The 20,766-nt window shown below is 36.1% G+C and overlaps 1 protein-coding gene across 1 annotated transcript in view; it reads left to right on the forward strand.

The window, feature by feature from the left end:
* LOC115442004 (protein O-mannosyl-transferase TMTC1) overlaps positions 1 to 20,766 on the forward strand; it is a 117,297-nt gene that overhangs the window by 1,938 nt on the left and 94,593 nt on the right. Inside the window, exon 2 of the mRNA XM_037441594.1 lies at positions 11,394 to 12,343. Coding sequence (XP_037297491.1) covers positions 12,048 to 12,343 — 296 coding nt within the window. The 5' untranslated portion in view covers positions 11,394 to 12,047. The remainder of the gene's footprint in view (positions 1 to 11,393; positions 12,344 to 20,766) is intronic.

Genomic DNA, 20,766 nt, shown 5'->3' on the forward strand with positions numbered 1-20,766 from the left:
AAAGAGACAGTTTAGAATTAACTTTAAGAATTAGTGAGAAAGACCACTGAATGTTTAATTGAATTTGCGGTGATCATTATTAAAGGGTGAAGTGTTTATTTTGCGTTAACATTGCGTAAATTCTGTGATTAATAATTATTTAGGTGCCTTCCATAGGATAACAACAGGCTGATGATTTTATAACAAATTAATCAAGATTGGTGCATCTTTTATTATGATCTGGATAGATTGATGTCACTACTAGGTAACTTCTGGACATAATGAGACTTAACATCTCATGTTTCAGGACGGCGAGCGCAGTGGAATAATAAACAATACTTGGTAATTTAAGCTGTTGGGTGGTGTTTCTACTGTTTATGGGTGGTCGTATCGCTTACCATCAGGCGTACCACAAGCTCGTCTCGTCATTCAAATCAATTAAAAAATAAATAAATCATAATCATAATGTTAATACTCACGTCAATAATGTACAATGTAAATTTGTTTTCATTATGAGACAAGTCGTGTAAATGATGTCTGCTAGAGTTTACTTGGGATTTGATAGATTTATGACATTAGAGGGGTTAAATGAACTTGATATTGCGAAACTTGGTATTTTTTTTTTACTGACAACAAAGCGACCTTACTGCACCCGACGGTGAGTGGAGTAGACTTCAGATAGAATGTCACTCGTTTTTGCTGGGATCTTTATATTTCCGACATGTTTGTTTTACTTGTGCCCGAAATGGCGATATGCTCGCCCCCTATCACATCACGGGACGGAACACACTTGGCGAAAAGTGGGTGCCCTGGTTGCGCCTCTGCATACCCCTTTGGGAATAAATGCGTGATGTTGTGTGTTTGTTTTACGACATAATTGAAATCCTCTTCGTAATAACCTCCCTAGTCGAACTTGTTATTCCGTTTAACAAAACAAGTACAAATTGCCTATATCGCCCGGTGCTTTTGCCAAAACATTTTCAATCGAAAATCTCTCTACAAATCTCTACAAAACTAAACAATGGTATTCGATGCTCTAAAAACTATTACCTTTAAAAGTTGCTGTCTATACAAATAAAACACAATTCTCACATTGGCATGGGTATAGGAGTTGATGAATAACATGTTAGGTATTTACAATGGGTTTATCGGTCTAGTAGTAGAGTTTATATGAACTGAAATTCTGGGTTCGGTTCCTGGTCGACTAATAGAAGATTGGGTGAGTTATAATTTCACAAGACCACAAGTCACCTGGGACTACATTTTTATAACAATATCAAATGATCATTTAATTTTATTCATCGGAAGTTAATACCAACTCTTTATAATGTATATAAATCTTGCCCACTCTGAGCATGGGCCTTTTCTACTAAACAGATTTAGGTCTTAGTCCAGCACGCTGGCATATTGTAGGTTGGCAGACTTCACATATCTTCAAAATTCTTATGAATATTTCTCAGTTATTTAGGATTTCTTACGATGTTTTCGTCGAATATCTACGGTGGATGCAGTATTAACATCTCAGCCTATCCCTCAGAAGCTAAGGTGTGTACTTATATGTCAAGTTAACACTATGTATAGATTCCTGACATGCACCGTGAATGCTATTACATATCCCTAGGGACTCATGGATGTTGTGCAACTAATATCTTGTAATGAAATTACATATATAATCTCACCCTTATTCCTAAAGGAACGGAGTCGTAAAAATGTATTTACAATTTGCTGAACATATTTCTGTCCCATGGTATGATATTTGAGTATAAATTCATGGGGCTTTATTCCATCTACGGGGGCATATCCGCCTTTTTGCAATTACGTGCGTTTTAATCGAAGTACACCTTCAATGTATGCTATCATATCGGCTCATACTTGTTCTGTAATTATAAATGCGTAATACTATAATCCTACCTGTTTACTAAAATAAATATTATTTGAATTTGAATGGCCACATAGGTAAAAGAGTAAAAAAATCAAGTTTTATCTATATGGCTACCAAAGCTGTCCTTCGAGAAGAATCCTTGTAAATTGAAAAGACGAATTCGCCCCATAGTCGGAACAGGGTTCCTGTCTATCAGAAGTCCTTCTCCTACTTATCTTATTTAAAATGCAAATATTTGATAGGAGTAAAAACGCTGCACACACTTGGATGTATTGTTTATAGTCTAAGGTCTAACTAATATAGGCTAGGTACATTTTATCCCTGATAATTGATAAGCAGCATTTTTTCCAAAGAATGATTTTTCTCTGGCAACCGCTAGCAAAATCCTAGTGAGCAATGAAATTTTAAATATAAATTCAACTAAGATTATTAATCTTATAATTAATCGTGAAATACCTTGAAACGTTTTTGTTGGCGGTAGGATATACTTTATATCCGCCCGGATAGTGACCACCGTGCACAAGGTGTAAAAACCCGCCACAGCGGCACATATAAGTCTTTCCCGTTCCGGGATTAGCCTGTGTATATCCGGTTTCAACAGGCCGGCATAATTGTGTCTATTGCCGACGGGTCAGTCGACATTCTATTAGTCTCCACTCCACTTACCATCAGGCGCAATGGACACTTTGCTGTATAAAAAATTCATATCAATTATACAACCCAGCAATAATTCATTTTGATTTCTACATAATGTGTCCAAAATTTCTTTCATTTATCGTCCCCAGCACGTTATTACGACTATTAAGTGAGTTAAGTGGATTGATCTGTAGGCGATAGTGTAACTTGCAAACAAAGCGGCTGTAACAAGTAATTTATTCACATTAAGATTGGGATCTGAGTGCGGCCGTCAACGCCTTTGTTTCAAAATAACACCGACTAATGAATGGGACAGTTCGTTGAGTTATGGACGGGTATTTGTCAATTTTATCACTGAGAGCGATGATTTATTAACGTACTACGTTTATTTGTTTATGTCTTTAGTGCTTCTGTCTTGTATCTTCATATTGTTAGGATTGTTTTTAGTCAATTTTCTGATTTGTTTACCTTCTTGTTGTGATGGAATTTGGTTGATTTGATTGATTGATGATTGATGATTTTTATTGGGTCAGTTGGTATTATCGTGCACTGTAGCCTAGTTGAGAATAAAACGGTCTGCCGAAACAGATGTCCGAACGTTATATGTATATTGTCTATTAATTATAGTCGTTCGGTGTACCGGTAAAGGAAAACATCATAAAGAAACCTATATACGTGAAAAGAACCCATGGACCTTCGTCTCTGTAGTCCATTCCATTCTCCACTGATCTATCGTGAACTATTATTTATCTCTGTTAAATGCAAGGACATTCAAAGTCCAACAACTTCCCAATATATTCTCCCCAAAACCATTCATAATATAAAAGACGTCCCGATCTCCAAGTTCTAATTCCTCGGCTTCTAGACGTTATAATCCGACCGAATGGTTTATTCATTCATAAGGATACCGCATTGTCCGTCGACTTAGCTCTTTATTTATGCAAGGGCTCTATTGTACAATACAGATATATATGCCCTATAAGTATTTGATTAGTTTCCGGTTAATCTCTCAATTGAATCGTGTGTTCTTGTGAAGGTATGGTAAGGAATTATTTAGCTACGTTGATCGTCTTGTCGAAATTAGCTTCAATCTCTCCCAGTATTAAAAGCAAAGGATTTTTACAAAGGGATTTTATTGGTCTAGACGTTTTCATTGTAAGATTTTAAGTCAAAAACTTACCTTTAAGACGACACGCTGGTTTTTAATGGAAAAAATTAATTTACTTTAAAGGCTACATACATATAAGGATTATTTTTATACATCTACGAATAATGATGTAACCATAAGGTAGTGTGTCTCTAGCCTTGCGATGGAATCGTCTATAGCACTTCGCCTGAAAAAAAATCTTTTTTGGGAGACTAGTGGCTACATATAACTTCCTTTACATAGGTGGTGCTAGAACGTGAGGATACTCAGTGCAATAAAATAATAAAGAAAGAAATAATATACTTGATTTAAGAAACACGTTTAAAAGCTAACAATTCAAATAACATAAATAATTGAAAAAAAATGGACGTACCTGTAGTTAAAGAGGAAATAACATGTTATAGTACGAGATCCCACTGCAGAATTAGTGCACTCATCGAGTACATGTTAAAAACTACATTCTTACACATATTTATGCTTAGAAGAATATATATCTACTAGGTTGCCTATTAAAACTTGGCCGCAAATATTTTTAATTAAATTATTGTTAATTGATTTTTCGGAAAACATTTCATTCATTTGTTTTTCAAATAAAATATCGTCCACTTCATGACAATACACATAAAGACTCTGAAAAACCACGGTTGCCGTTGCGCACTTGGCCGCACCTCTTCGCAGCCAGGTGTAAGCAGGTATGACTATGATACATTTACTCGTTCATAATGTATATTTATTAGCTATACATCAAATTAAAGCTGAATTTTTTCTGTTGATCATGATACACGGTTACCTAATTAAATCTGGCCGCAAATAAGGGTTGCCGACTCTTAAAAATGATAAATATTGAAGGTAGAGTGAAAGAGAGCTAGCGCGTAATATTTATTAATATTTTAATAATGTTAACTTTTTTAATTAGGGATGACTGAGAGTGTTATAAACGTAACAGTAGACAAATATAATGAGAAAGCTTCGAACTGCTAAGCTATCGGGAGTTACACGTGCTATTGTTAGTCAACCATAAAAGATAGACATATGCTGTCGTGGGATATTTTTTTACATAATTTTAAGGAGAACATTTCCGTCATACATGATTTCTGTGTAGCTTTAACCATTAAGGTTGCACACGCGACGGAAGCTTAAAAAATGGAGTAACTTCTCCCGTTTTCCCAACATTTCCCTTCACTACTCTGCTCCTATTAATTGTAGCGTGATGAAAAGTATACTATAACTAGCACAGGAGTATGACAAATAATTGTACCAAGTTTCGTTAAAATCCGTCGAGTAGTTTTTGTTTCTATAACGGTTATACAGACAGACAGACAGACAGACAAAAATTTTACCAATTGCATTTTTGGCATCAGTATCGATCCCTAATCACCCCCTGGTAGTTATTATTTTGGAAATATATTTCATGTACAGAATTGACCTCTCTACAGATTTATTATTAGTATAGATAGAAGAAGATAAACGCAATAACAACTAAACAGATTTGGCTGAAATTTGGCACACATTTAGACCATACCCTGGGTAGTTTTACTTCGGTAATTTGCTCTTATAAAAAAATAATGGATTTCTAAATAGAAGTCGTTGTCGTACGCTGTTCTGGGTCTTTTCACGCGGGCGAAGCTGAGAGCAACACCTAGTCTACAATAAACCATGTATAAACTACAATAGCTCATGGTTCTACCATATTCGCTAAACGGTATATTCTTGTTGCAATATTACTCAGCAATATGTGGGAGTCAAAGGTGCCGCAGTTATGCCTTTAGTACACTTTCAACCTGATGTTGATTGAAAAAGAAATCTCTGAATTTTTTCTTGAAAGTGCTGATCGTACATGTTATGGGACACTAGTTATGACTTATGATGGCACTTACAGAAGACGGTCCATTATGAAGTAGAATACAAAAAGCTTGTTAGAAAAGTTAACTGACTTATTTTTATTTTCTGTATTTTTTTTTTTATATTCTGTGTAAGTTAATTTGGTGTTATTTTTCTGGTACTAGCTCTTGTGTAATTTTTATTTATTCTAACATCGAAAACCTAAAAACTGTCCTCAATCTGGAAAAAATATTTGTGGAAACTGTTTGACTAATGTAAAAATTATTATGTTTAATTCAAATGTTATTAATGTGTGCTGTTTGTTTTCCTAAATAAAATAAAATAAAAATAAAAATAAGCCCAAAAGTCAATCTGGAATATTTAAATGACTTAAAAAATATTCGCTTTTTATTTCAAGTACCCTTACCACTTAAGGTAATGTGTTATGTTAGGCTAAAGCAATATTGACCAAGTTACTCTAGGTGACCTACTTCTGACATAGTTTATTCTGTATTACTTTACTCGGGACTTCTTTACATCTTATAAAGCATTCAATAATTCATAACTTCTGAAGTATTTTAAAAACATCAACAAATATAAATTCCTAAGTCAAAGTTTCAAAGTTATAGACAGAGATACCTACAACTATTCTTTTTTTTAACTACTGAATTATGCTAGTGTAAAACTTCTATTAACCCTAGTATAAATTATGGTACTGACCCTTATCTTGTTATGGCCACAAATCAAAAAATTGAACCGCCTTCAAAAACCACTCAAAACAAAAAAAAAAAAAAATGATATTACAAGTATATACTGGATACCAATTTTGGAGTCGAATTGATAACCTCCTCCCTTTTTTGAAGTCGGTAAAAACAGTAGGTGTTGGACAAATTACCTGGTGTACGTCATCACCATCGCCTATATACAGCAGCAAAGTCAATAGCATGAGCGGAGCGCTTCATACTTTAATACTTCCATAGATAAGTTACTACCCCGTGCTACTTTTGTCCAAACCGTCTGAGTTTCGTAATACTAAGTGGAATTTCGAGCCCTCGTTAGAATCGCAAATTAGCTGGAACGCTTCTATCTCCGGCTCAAATTAACACACTAAAAGGGTTATGTAATTTTTAAAAAAATATAGTTGTATAAAGTTATTTATTTTACTTTGACAACTTAGGTTCATACTTTGTTTGTACACGGCGAACAGTGAGTCTTGTTTATACTAAATGGTGTCGCGTTTGACGGACTAATGGTAAACGATGATGCGGCCTAAGTTCCAGCATGCTTGGTACGACGAAACCGATTCACTCGCGATTTGAAGAGCCCCAAATTGTATCTATGCGGAAATAGACATAACGATGGCAAATTCCACAATTTGGCTGTCCGCTCAATAAAGGAAGCAAAGCGCTTAGCCTGAACCCTTGGAACATCGACCATGTGAATTGGTGTTGAAGTTGCACCTCTGCCCACAGCTTCAGGATAAAAGGCGTGAGTACCTAGTGTTTTATAAGAATCTAGAAGTTATGTTTATAAAGAATTTAACTGACAACTATACGTTTCTTTTCCACTTGAAGTAAATTAGGAAAGGAATTATTAATTCTTCTGGCTTTCAGAAAAGGCTCTCCCCTTGCTTCATATGCCTATCTAAAAGACTTAAGCTATACAAGGTCATTTTGATATTGCGATAATCAATGAAACCATATACTTGACTTCTTAAAAACAGTTTACAATAAGATACTTCAATCATAAATGGAAAAAAGTGTAAGTTACGAACAAAATAAATATCAATAAAAAGTAATTTCAATTAATCTAATCGCTCTAGTGCTCCAAGAGACTTCGTCGCAGCGGCAACATCATACTTTCAGTTGGAAACTCATGCACACGACATATTTGCACTTTACTACAAACTTATTGAAAAATCAGAAAATTAAAATCGATAATTTTGGCGAAGCAATTTGTTTTTCATAGATGCTTTTTGGCACAATGTTGGTAGAGGAAGGATAAATACGAGTATTTGGTTTTATTTAGTAGCGCAATGTTATGGGGACCCTCTATGATATACCAACTTGCTGACTAATAAACAAGCCTATAGTGTCAACAAAGAACCTAGTAGGTGACCTAGATTTAGGTGAATTTCCTCCCAATTCTTTTACACAAATAATTGGTGACGCTTTGCTTAATAAGACTTTTATAGCCTGTAAAAAAACGAATAACAACAAAACTCACCCCTAAAACTTAAAGACAGAGATGTTATTTTCCCAAAAACGGATTTAATTTCACCCCCAAAACACAACTGAAACGTATAAACTCAATAAAACAAGGGATAAAACTTTAACACGGTTAAGTTTTTTTCGTGGCGGGCCATAAACGATAACGCTCGTAAAGATACAGGTATTCGAAATGTTGAGAGCAGACGACCGATTTTTTGGTGACCTACTTTAACTCGACATTGAAAAAAAACTAAAATAAACGTAAAATGTATTAATATAATATTTCGATTAGCTTTCATCTCGAAAGGGGTAAAACTACGCCACCTTAATTAAAGTAAAAAAAAGTAAGTAAATAACTAAGAATATGCGACATCGCACGAAACTATGTGTTATTTGCAATTGGGATGGAGGGGAAGGGGGTTTAAAGGAAGACAACTATCGTATTCGTGTTGATGAAAGTCGGTACACCATGCACTGTATTATGTATAGTGATTTCTTAGAGTTTATGACAACGAACATCAGAGTGAATCAGCTAGTTGGTGACATGCCAACAGAAACCGTACCTTTAATTAACGTTGCTAGGTGAATTTTTGTAGGGCTGGTCGGTCGTCTGCGCTCGCCGTTAGGTAACACGCGTTGATGGCGCAGTGAAAAGGCGTTCAGACTAAACATAATTATGAGTGGCGCAAGTTGGCAACTTTAATCGAATAACAAGCCGCTAGAGGAAGATTAACTGGCTTGCGGTTTCGTTGCGGAGTTATTGAAGAAACGTTGCTATGATTTAGATTTTAAGTTACCCGTAAAGTTAAAGTATATTTTACCTGCCTTTCCCATCATTACAAAGTATGAAAACTGATTAATAAGGGCGTCTAAAAATTAATTTGTCACGTCTGCTCATTTAAACAACTAGAATTTTAAAGTGAAATATAAATGGCACTCTAATATTGTTATCGTCATTAAGTAATATTCATATTACTCCAAAAGCAATGGTAGGGTATGTTTCAGAATGTTGTTTGTGTGATCGAAGGGTTTATGGAAGATAATAAAAATGGATGTACTAGATTCGTTTACTAAAATATTTAACTATTTGCCGCGCGTAATTAGAAGTTATTAAAACACATTGGTATGTAAATTGCCATCTGGCACCTTTCTGAAAAGGTCCACATATTTTAAAACTAACAATAGAAAATAATTCCGGTAACTTGTAATACCTTTTTGTCTATCGTTTATCGACATATTTGTTTACTGTTATATTTTTGGTGGGCAGATATTAGTAACTAATTATAGACATCAAAGTTTAAGGACTTATAGTCAGGTTGACCATAACCGTCTTTGAGATGGATGCCGGTCTATAATAAGTGCCTATGACCAAAGAAAACTCATCATTGTCTTCAATATTCAATAATTAATCAAACCTACAACCTGCAAGGTCTATTTAACCCGCCACGACACCAGTAAAATTATTAACATTCAGACATTTATATTTCAGAGCAGTATACCCAACTTTTTCCATCCGTTTTGAACTTTCTCCAAACCTCTTGATAAGCGATATTTTAAAAACAATTTAGCGAATACGCTCGGATACAAGTTTTACGAATAATAAATTAACCTCCGAAGTTTATTCACTTGAGGATATAGAGATGGGTTGTAAGACACGTAATATGTTTTATACGATGGTTGTCGCTGCGTTAATTCATCATAGGGATGGGGAAAATATTTTTTCGGATAGGACGGTAAACGAGGGTTGGCAGAGTAAGCGATCATCGCCCCTTGTGTGTTGTTGACACTGTTTTGAATACAAGTTTCTATGTTTAAAAGGGAGTGGTTTTGCTATTTTGTAATGGTTTCTTTTAATATGGGTTTAATGACTTTGGAAATTGAATTCTATGATAATTTGGATATATAATATGTCTTTTTTATCCTGGCAGAGTAATGCGAAAGGAGATGGTAGTGTAGTTCAAATAAAATGTCGACCAAAGAAATCTGCCTCACTTGACAGTTATTAGAATTATTTAAGTATTTCTGTTCTTCTAGTTGGATATCACGTGGATTATCATTAACCAGATACAAAACGTCCGGTACCAGCATGTTTACATTAACCAATACCAAATAATCCGTCAAACTAGACACGATATCATCAGCCGCGTGTCCGAGGAGATCGTCTGTCATTACCACTAATCCTCATCCAATTGATTGCCGAGGACCGCATTAGCTGTCCACAAAACTTGGATCCAATCAATCATACGTAATCCGATATTTGTCCGGCTTGTCCGTAGATATTGCCTCTAATTGAGATCTGATTAATGATTGAACACTTGTTTGATCAAATGTTTGTTGTTTGTAAATGTGTCATGTTGGCGATATAATTTGTTTGGTTATAATTACTGCGCGAATTTTGGGATTAGCTATCGGAATTAGTATTACTTGATTGGTAGAATTTAAATTGGTTAATATTGCTATTTGTTTTGCGATTCCGTCTAGTTCTAGATTTATAGGTGTAAACTTAGGATATATTGTGTGAAAACTTCAGAGCGACACGTTACTAAAGCATCTAAAATTACAAATGATATTGAAAAATTAAAGCACCATACTATTTTAGTTGAAGACTCGTTAGCCAAAAAGAAAGAAAAAAGTATCAAAGTAAATAAAGAGAGCTAACAAGAGAACTCTATAAAAAATGGAAGGAATGCAACAGCGGAATAAAGTAAAACTCCAGAGCAATAGCAGCTATTACCCTGTGAAAATATTGACCACTTTAGCTTCATACCAGTGGAGGCACTTAACTTATTTACGGTTAAGGTCAATAGAAAACGCAAACTACAGCGATAGGATTAAGCACGAAGCTTTCAACCTGTGTGTTAAGAAAACAGAACATTTGCATTTAAGTTGGAAACTTGAGATAACACGGTTTGGTAATCTCTTGGTAGGTTTAATGTTAAAATAATGAAGTTCAAATATATAATAGGTATAGTAATTTTGATATTCAGGATAATAATTGATTTAAGACTGCCTCGGTGGCGTAGTTGTATTGCATGTGCGGTACGGCAGCATTCTGAGGTCCTGGGTTCGAATCCCGGGTCGGTCAAAGAGACATTTGGGTTTTTTGCCCAGCATCAGCCCAGAGTCTGGAATTTTTGTGCTCGATATGACGATAGGCTCGTCACCTATCACTTCGTAGGACGGAACACACTTGGCGAGGAGTAGGTGCCCCCAGTTGGGCCTCTGTATACCCCTTCGAAAATAAATGCGTAATGTGTGTTTGTTTGGTTTTTAATTGATTCAAAAGCTCTAATGTGAGTTGGAGTCGTTGTTAATTTCGGATAGACTTGTCTCGTATGACGTCATGAGAGAAATAAGTTCAACGATCTGTGCAGTTTCAATGTATCTTTCTGACCCCCTAAAGGATACTCGACTATGCACGTTATTCCAAATTTTAAGATATCAATGCTATAAAAAATGCTATGAACTGAGCACGATAATGGAAACAACAGTTTATAAATGATCTCGATTTTTATTCAGCATGCATATAACAATAAATAAATAAAAAAGCATCTTCATTTCTATTGAAAATGAAAATATGTTCACCGAAAGGTACAAGATATTCCCCTTAAAAGCTTTTATAAAATAAATCTATCCAACTATCCCTTACCGACCCTTAACATCCATTTATAAAGGCACGAACACAAAAAGATCTTTAATACAAGGCTCTTTGTTTCAGGTCAAAACGGGCGGATTATAAATCACCGGAGCGCAAGTAAAATAAAATTCCTGCAGCAAGAATTAAAAAACGAAATAAGGAAAGGGCTACCGGTCCTTTTGTCCGCTCTATCGTTCAACGGGTTAGCCGGCCACTCATGAATATGACATCAGCGGTGGCCGCAGAGCCGCGATGTTGATTTATGCGGCCGCGGCGATCCATCACGAGTCGGACTGGCCGGACCCGCCGCAGTGGCCGGACGGGTTAGCCGGATAGATGTACAAACGTACGGGTTTTTGAACGGTTGGATGCGTTCGTACCGTCTGTTTGTCTGTTGTGTATGCATGAACTTACGAACGGCGATTTATAAAATCGATGAGCTAGGGTTGTTTGTTATTCATGAAAATGACTTTGTTTATGGCAGGCTAAGGGATTACAGTTCCTGTGTCGCGTGACGTAACTTTTAGTAATTTTGAACAGTTGTGCTAAGTGACGGGTATTTATAGATATAACAAGATAAAATAATTAAAATATGCGTAGCAATATTTTAATGCTTATTAACGTTAATCTAATAAACGAATAAAATAAGTTAAAAATAACTTATATATTCCAAAAATATAAACCTAAGTACCGAAATCAAATTTGAGAAAAATACAAACAGTGCCAATAATCAAAATGCGCCGACGTCCCCTACCACCGGTGCGTGAAGAGACCAACACGAAAACGTGGCGAAGTTTGTGCGAGAATGAGTGGGCGGTGTACACACTCGTCGCGTCGGTTGGCGCGCTGACGTATGCAAACAGCCTGAATGGGGAGTTCGTGCATGACGACATCCCGGCGATAGTGTCCAACGGGGATGTAAACGGAGCCAACAGTGTCGGGAGAGTGTTCCGGAATGATTTTTGGGGCACTCCGATGTCTGACACTAGCAGCCATAAGTCATACCGGCCGTTGACGACGCTTTCTTTCCGGTGAGTAATTTTTATATTTAAGTTTATAGTGACTAGAATGAACTACACAGTATACAAATATAACATTTATTCTCTATGTATAACGTCGTATTTATATGGAATATGCATACCGTGTTCCAGAGCGCTTGTAAAAGATAGGTTATACACAGAGCACTCCTATATTCCTGATTGGGAAAACCGAGGTGCAACCAGGGAATCCAATTTTAGCCTTGTATGTTCTGTCACATGATGTAATAGGCCTAATTCCAGACTCTAGGTTCGTATTGAGCATGTAGCAAAAAACATAGTAGAACTATGCGACCCGGGATTGGAACACGGTCCTTCAGCGCGACAATCGAAACGCACGCAATACAACCACTCCACTGAGGCAGTCATTGAAAATACATAACCAAAAAAGCATGCAATGACTAGGTACACACTGATTCCCTCAAATATTTAACTGGGAGTTAACCGCACGCGCCTTCGCTCGGAGGCGAGCGGTCATCCATCATTGCATCATCTCGCTACGTTTGCACGGAGAGGGCCGACAGCCGGGGACGGATTAATGTCTGTCCCTGAGAGGTCATTTGTACGCTTTTCACACGTTTGGGTCACAATCTAAGGCTGATGATTTGGTTTGGTAGGAGTGGTGGTTAACCTTTTTGGATAAGAAGTCTATTTTTGACATTTTTTAGACTGGCGCGAAATTTGTGAGGTTATGGGTGGTGATCGTCAACTGACAGTTAACGGTTTGAACCGTCATTTATTTGAACATTTATTGAACCGTCAAAGCAACTGCTTTGACGGTTCAATAAATAACTTAATAGTTAATGGTTTGGTTAAGCAAAAGGAGACTAACAATGAGTGGTTATCGTTAGTTTTGTGGAATAAAGATAGGAAGAAAATATATTTATTTGGCCATATATTGTCCAAGGATTAGACGATAATAAATTCTACATTCTACTTTTTGCCGAGCTCTCAAAACACATCTTAATTTGTTATGCAAGCATAGCAAATTGACCCCACTTACACCTTATCGTAGTAGAGTGGGTTCAATAGAATGTCGACTAATGAGAGATGATTATCCCTCAGCAGTCGACACAACTATGCCGGCGGTTGGAACCGGATATACACAGGCTGATCCCAAAACGCGACATGCTTACGTAGGCCACTATGGTGGGGTTTAAAGCTTTGTGCATGGTGGTCGCTATCCGAGCGGATATAAAATATATCCTATCATCACACTCCTCAATCCTCATCCAGAGAAATATCTTTCATTTCTAATGCCATTACAATAAGATTAATATTTCTACTTACTAGGTTACATGATGTTTATCTTAACGCTCGTTATCTTAAGCCACAATTATGTCCTAAAAAAACTGATGTTTTTTTAACATAAATGTCCAGGATTTTCTTTTATTAACAAAACGGTGTTTTTGAAGGAACATGTCGCTTGGTTTCATTTTATTTTGATGTTATTTGAGCTTGTTTACCTTATCTTATCAAGGCCTTGGACTAAAAATTGTTCCTATTTTCGAGTGTGGTATCTTCTTGGTTGGTCTCTTAAATGAAATAATGGTTTGCTCGGGAAGTCGTCTGCACCTTTTTCCATGGCATAAAAAATACAACGATGTACTTTCTGGATTAATATAGATTATTATAATAATCTAAGATAGAATCTATCTGAGCCAAATGCCGTTCAATAGCTGTTCTGTCGTTTCTGCTTTTACTTCTAACATCTTTACATTATTTCTGTAGGGCAGAGAGGCATAACTGGTGCATGCACTCTCCGCCGTGTGTATTCCGTCCCATGATGCGATAGGGGGCCAGCCTATTTGCGTTATCAGAGACAAATTCCAGACTCGGGACAGATACTGAGTAAACACTGCTATCACTTTACCCGACCCGGGTATCGAACCCGGATCCTCAGCACTGTAGTTATACAACTATGCCACTGATGTAGGCACTCTTACGCATTTATAATTTTATAGGTAGAAAGATAAAATAGAACACAGGCTCACGCGCGCATATCAAAGGAGAGGCAGATATATCATCCATCTATCCAATCTTCGCCTAGCTTTTGTTTAAGATGACAGAAGTGTCCGTACAAATTACAATTCTCAATCTTCCTATTGTCAAACCTGAGCCCAACCTGAGGTTCCATAGCTTAGATAAACCAATAAAGATGACAGTAGCTGGAGTTATGCCCAATACAGAACCTACAACAAGATACGTGTAAAAATAAGTTTAGTTATAGTTGAGAGATTATTAAGCAATATCGAATTTTCAGTCTATGTAAGTAATTTCAGTCTATAAAATATAATCACAAAGTTAGGTTATTTAAATACCCCAATAATCATGGAGGTTTAGTTTAATAGTTTGATTTTAATTCATTAATTTCTAACAGGCAGACTGCTATTGTCTAAATAGAAAGAGTATCATAATATTAAAGTAAACGATAAAATTATTATTTGGAACAATTTGTATTGTAAAGTTTTCGAATTAATTTCAATCTAGTTTATAAAGTTGTAAGCCCTGAGCCCACGCGTTTGTGAGGCCTAGCCTGAGGAGTATTCGAAATTCAAATAAAAACTCAGTGAATAAAAAAGTCGTTTCGGCACGAATATTTTGTACAACTATTGATGATTTTTTGGCGCAGCGTTAGCAGAGATAAATACGACTGTGTTTTCATTTATTAATGCAACGTCAAAATTATCCGGTATAATCATAATATTACGTATCGTTCTATACGCTTTAATCCTTATCAAAATTACCCATCACACTCAAGATAAGCAAACCCACTCAACTAAGAAAGCATATTCAGCCATACAAATTCCAGCCTCGTTCTCTAACGCGACTTTATCGCCTATTTAACAATCCATTGCGTCTTTTCTGCTTATGTTTACTCCCGTACGGAGAATGAAAGAGGAAATGGCGTGTGTGATATGTAAATTCGTCGTATCAGTGTTATTGAAGCAGTATTGTGCCTTAATGGTCGCGAATCGATTTCCCATGTCGGAGAGATGTTGCAATGGTTTTTTGATGATGTCTTTGTTGTTCCGGAATGTTGTGGAGCGGTATCGAAAAATATTTCGACCTGCGCTTGAATGCGATCCTATATACTTTTTTCCGAGAATAATAATTAATTTGAGCTGTAGTTGGTATCTGAAAATTGCCGGCTCACTATTACAAGGTCCTTTGTCAATGTTTATTTGTATTGGATAAAAGAGATTCAAAATTTTCATGTTGGTATAAATGAAAAAAGAGAATAAAATTGTTGCTCTTTATTAATCTTGCGGGATCATTGGAAATGTTTATTTCAGACATCATCTGATGTTGATAATTCGACTTGTGCAAACTATACAACATAGAACCTTGTGATAGTGAACCAGCGAAATGTCGATTGCATGCAATCGATGAATAGACGATATGTAATTTTCCTAGAAAAGCAATTAATGGTGTTCTTTTTTCTAGCACAAATTACGTAAAAGAACGTTTAAAATACGCTTTTAATATTAGCTACTATAAACTCATTGTGGTAGGTTAGTGTAATTTGTAAGTACAAATGTGTAAAATTTAAATTAATTAGTATTCCTTGCTGATCTATTCTATCCTACCGATAGGTTTCAATAGGCCGATACACCATAAATGTGTCGACTGCCGAAGGATAATCATCTCTCGTCAGTCGACATTCCATTGGATCACAATCCTCTTACTCATTTTGTCGTGCACATATAAAAAAAAAATCTGACCAATAATTCTTTTTGTCATAATATGTATATTAAAACAAACATAACACCTTGGTGACGTAATAAACATCAACAATAAAAAATCTGACGAGACTTAACCCAGTTCATCACAATTAACGTTAACTACCAGACTATTTTCATCCCTCACAAAACATTTAGCACACCTACATTCCCATAACAGAACCTCAACGCAATAACACCAGTAAGACAATACTCCAACACTTTTTCCGCAAGTTCTGCCGTTGTCAAACGGCGCGTCCTCGCCGGAAGTAGGTCACAAAGATTTTCACAAGACAATAGGAGCGGAAACGACGGCAGATGTGATAAACGATACCGCCGTGAGTGGCTCAAAAATACTTGGTGTGAATTAAATGGGAATGATGGATGGCGGGCTTTAATTTAATACGATGAGATGAGTTATGGAAGGTCAATAGTATCTGTTGTGTAGACGACTGGAGTGGTTTGGATGAGATTATTAAAGTTGATGATGTTAGGGAATGAATGGGAATTAATATTTTAGTTCGTGCATGTCTTTTAAGAAGAGGAATGAGGATTGGAAATAAGGACTTTCTAATATCGACAATAGGGTATTTGACTTTGTTTAATTTTGTGCTTTATTTAATATGTAACAGCAATTAGTACAAAAAAATTTTTATAAAAGTGATAAATAAAAATAAGTCAAATACCCTATTTCAATAGCTGTACAAAACACCTAAGCTGCTATATAACCTGTGATTTGTATGTTTTGTAAGTAAAATACTTGCGCAAACAACGAAACCGGAGAATTTTCGAGAACCAACACTGTGCACAGGTCGTTTAATAACAACAGCCAACATTAACAGGGTCTGTTTGCAGTTCACATTTGCTCGGTACGCGCAGATTGATGGCGAGTATTCAAGTTACGTGCCGCCCCGGCGTCCCCTCAGCTAAATGTTCCAACTTTGATACTATTTACTATGGGAAGGTAATGAATAAATATGGAATTTATTAGTGAAGTTGTTTTGAGTTTCTATGTTTATGGTTGAGGATAAAATAATTAGTAAATGATGTGTGTTTCTGAATAAATGTAGACGAATATTTAGTTTGGAATTTTCAAGTTTAAATTATATGAGATCAAAATGTTTTATACTTATAATTGAATTGTTATATGGTCTATAAATATCATTTTTAGAAATGAATATATTCATATTAAACGACATATAATTCGCCATAATGCGCGATAAAACTTATTATCATAATTAAAATTATGGCAATGATATTAAATGAGAAACCATCATCGACCTACAGATTACAGACTCAAGTCAAAACACCATAATTTAATAACATACCCAGTGTTTGTCTCATTTTCAAAGTCATTATAAAGAACGCGAGTGTCAAACACCCCAACCACGAAACACAACTCCAACATGACAAATGGAAACGTGAGAACATATGTAATGCAACATTAGCTGGGTCTGTTCTGGAGACATTTGATGGCAAGTTCCGGGAGCGGATTGATGATGGCCATCAAACTTATGTGCGGGTCGGAACTACGCGGAACGCCGCGGTCCACCCGCTAATAGTTTCCTATTTAATATATGTTTGGACTCTTGAATAATAAGCTTTATGTGATGGTTTACATGACATATAATTCTTTGTCCATTATGTATATATATTCATGCATATTGTGGTTTACAGGATCGGTCACTGTGCTAACGGTATTTTGGAAGATTCGATCGTGGACAAATATGACAAAATTTATACATAGTGATTGTTGGCCAGTTCAATAAAAGTAATGATGTTGAAGGTATTCCGAGACAGATCTTGATCTTAGAGCAATGACAAAATCATTGGTATTCGAATTACAAGCACGTGGTAAAACAAAAATAATTTATACGTGTTTTAAGAACAAACTTTTATGAGAGAATCTCGCCGCGTCTCCGGGGATGTTTACAAACACAAGATGGAGGGAAAATGGAAAATATACGAGAAAACGAGTCTCCGATCATATTTTACCGGGAATAATTGCAGGATGTAGCCGGGTGTATTTCATTTTTATTTATTTACGACTAACATAATATGTGGTTCATTTTTGTTTTCCATTTTGGCGGATTACCGGAACGTGAATATTGGAGTTAATATTCTACATACATTACGCTAATTTGTATACTGGAAAAACTTTTTCATGCGGGCGGAGCTGAAGGCAAAAGCTAGTAATTGCATAATCCCTCGAAGCTTTCATGACATTTTAACTGATACGAGCGAAGCAAAAGTTAGTATTTATATAATATGGATTTGCTAATATGTCATTGATTTCTTTTTTTTTATCGCAGTTAATTACATTATGTATTCAGTTGTATGAGTAAATGGGGTATTTTCTTAAGGTTAGGTATTTTAATAAGAACCCTCGTAGGATTACTCTGTTGTCCATCCGTCCGTCGATCTGTCCTTTTACTGAGCAATGCTTAGAAGTATCGAGTTGAAACTTATCACATATTCAGGTCTACGGTCTCTTCTAACTGTAAAAATATCAAACTTGTAAGTCAATGCGATCAAAGGATATGACCGTTTATGTCACATATTTTACGATTTCAAAAGGGAATAAAAACCTATAGGGTATTTACTTTCTGTTTACCTGGAATCTCGAAATTTAGCAAGAAGCAAAGTCTTACAGCACATGTCAAGGAAAAAATCGGAAAACCGTAAATATGCAGTTTAATACAAAAAAAAACTAGTTCGTACGTCACCCTCGGTGGGCGAGACCAACTCACACATGTCCAACTTTTATTTGTGACAACAACTTTTGTTACCAATACGTGACGAACGTTTGTCGCATACCAAAGCTGACGTATAATTCTCTACAAGTATCTCACATACATTCAAAGCACTGCAAAAGCAGCCTTAAAAACAAAATCAGACAAACATGAAATGGCCCGCAGTATATCAGATATTATCCAAAATTTAGCATACACCACCGGAACTGAAAATACATATATGAACTATAGCAAGAGAGACCATCTACCATACACTATTCCATATAAAATAATAAATATTATATAATAATAATATCAGCCCTGTATTTTATACTTGCCCACTGCTGAGCATGGGCCTCCTCTACTATTGATAGGGATTAGGCCTTAGTCCACCACGCTGGCCTAGTGCGGATTGGTAGACTTCACACACCTTCGAAATTCCTATAGAGAACTTCTCAGATGTACAGGTTTCCTCATGATGTTTTCTTTCACCGTTAAAGCGAGCGATAAATTCACAAAGAATACACACATGATTTTATAAAAGTCAGAGGTGTGTGCCCTTGGTATTTGAACCTGCGAACATTCGTCTTGGCAGTCCATTCCACACCCAACTAGGCTATCGCCGCTTAATAAAGTTATTAAAATAATAAATATAATCCACACAAATACAGAAAGAACACGAATCTGCATACGAATCAAACCCGATGAGGAACCAAACGGTTACGTCGGTATTATACTGGCGGATATATCCGACGTAATAAGTTGCCGACACGCGATACATTTCCTTATTCTATTTCCTAATAGCTTTGATTTCTGCATGCGCTTGCGAATTCGCTGTTTCATGGCTTTGAATTACTGGATTTGCAATTCAAGTTTTGGATAGGTTCATCATACTATTGGAATCGAATTTAACAGCTCAAATAGGATTTGTTCAATATTATACGTGCATTACATTTGGGTTTCAGCATTGTAAATATCTTTATGATTAGGGTTATAATTTCTTTGATTATAATTTTGTCCTCCACTATGGAGAGAAGCGGAAAAATATTTCAAACTCTTTTTGATCCTGCTATTTGATTAATTTCTTGCGGGTTAATACTAATTAGTGTTCCCAGAGACTCGCTAAGTTTGACCGCTCGGTGTCCTAAAACGTGTGCCACTGCCGATCCTAGCTTATAGGAGTAGTAATGGTGGGTGTTAGGGGGGATAGTTACTATTCATCATAAAAGTTGCTTGTATAGTAATTATGGTTTATAAAAGTAATTGCCCTTATAGCGATCATCGTACACAAGGTGTAAAACCAGCCATATCAGCCCATGTAAGTGTCGCTTTCTGGGCGTATATCTAGTTTTAAATAGTCTGGCAAACTTGTGACAACTGACGAGGGGTAATCAGGTGTATGGGATTACTTTGCCTGATCTGTTTGTTTTTTTTTAGTGCGTATAACATTGCTAAACATTTTGGAGATTTTTACAAGTCTGTGACGCCGCATAATTGTACATTGCCTGATCATTGTATAGCATAGTCATAAATTACCGTGGCTGTTCGCATGCTTAACGCCTTCCCGCAATCTGAGTCGCAATGCGGCTAGAAACTTACCGCTATCTAAAACATACTTGCAGCTCCTTTGCTGGTAGGTGTCCGATATATTTTGCATCCAATGTTGTAAATGAAACCAAATCAAAAGAGAACCACAGTGAAATAGTGCTATTTCTGCATGCATGTTTATGTAACAAGTTCTATGGTATAAAGTTATGGTCCAATCGGGCTACCACTCAATCAACGCCAACAAGTTGATCTATGGTAAGTAAGATACGTTTAAAATATACACTATTCCATACTAAATTTCAATTTATTGAACGTTGGCAATACACCTACGTGGTCTTTTAACATGTGTGCGTAAATCGATGGTATACAACCACTGTCTACTACACCCACAGCTCTATAATATAACCTATTTTTT

This window comes from Manduca sexta, chromosome 22 (assembly GCF_014839805.1).
Source record: "Manduca sexta isolate Smith_Timp_Sample1 chromosome 22, JHU_Msex_v1.0, whole genome shotgun sequence".
NCBI classification, from domain to species: Eukaryota; Metazoa; Arthropoda; class Insecta; order Lepidoptera; family Sphingidae; genus Manduca; species Manduca sexta.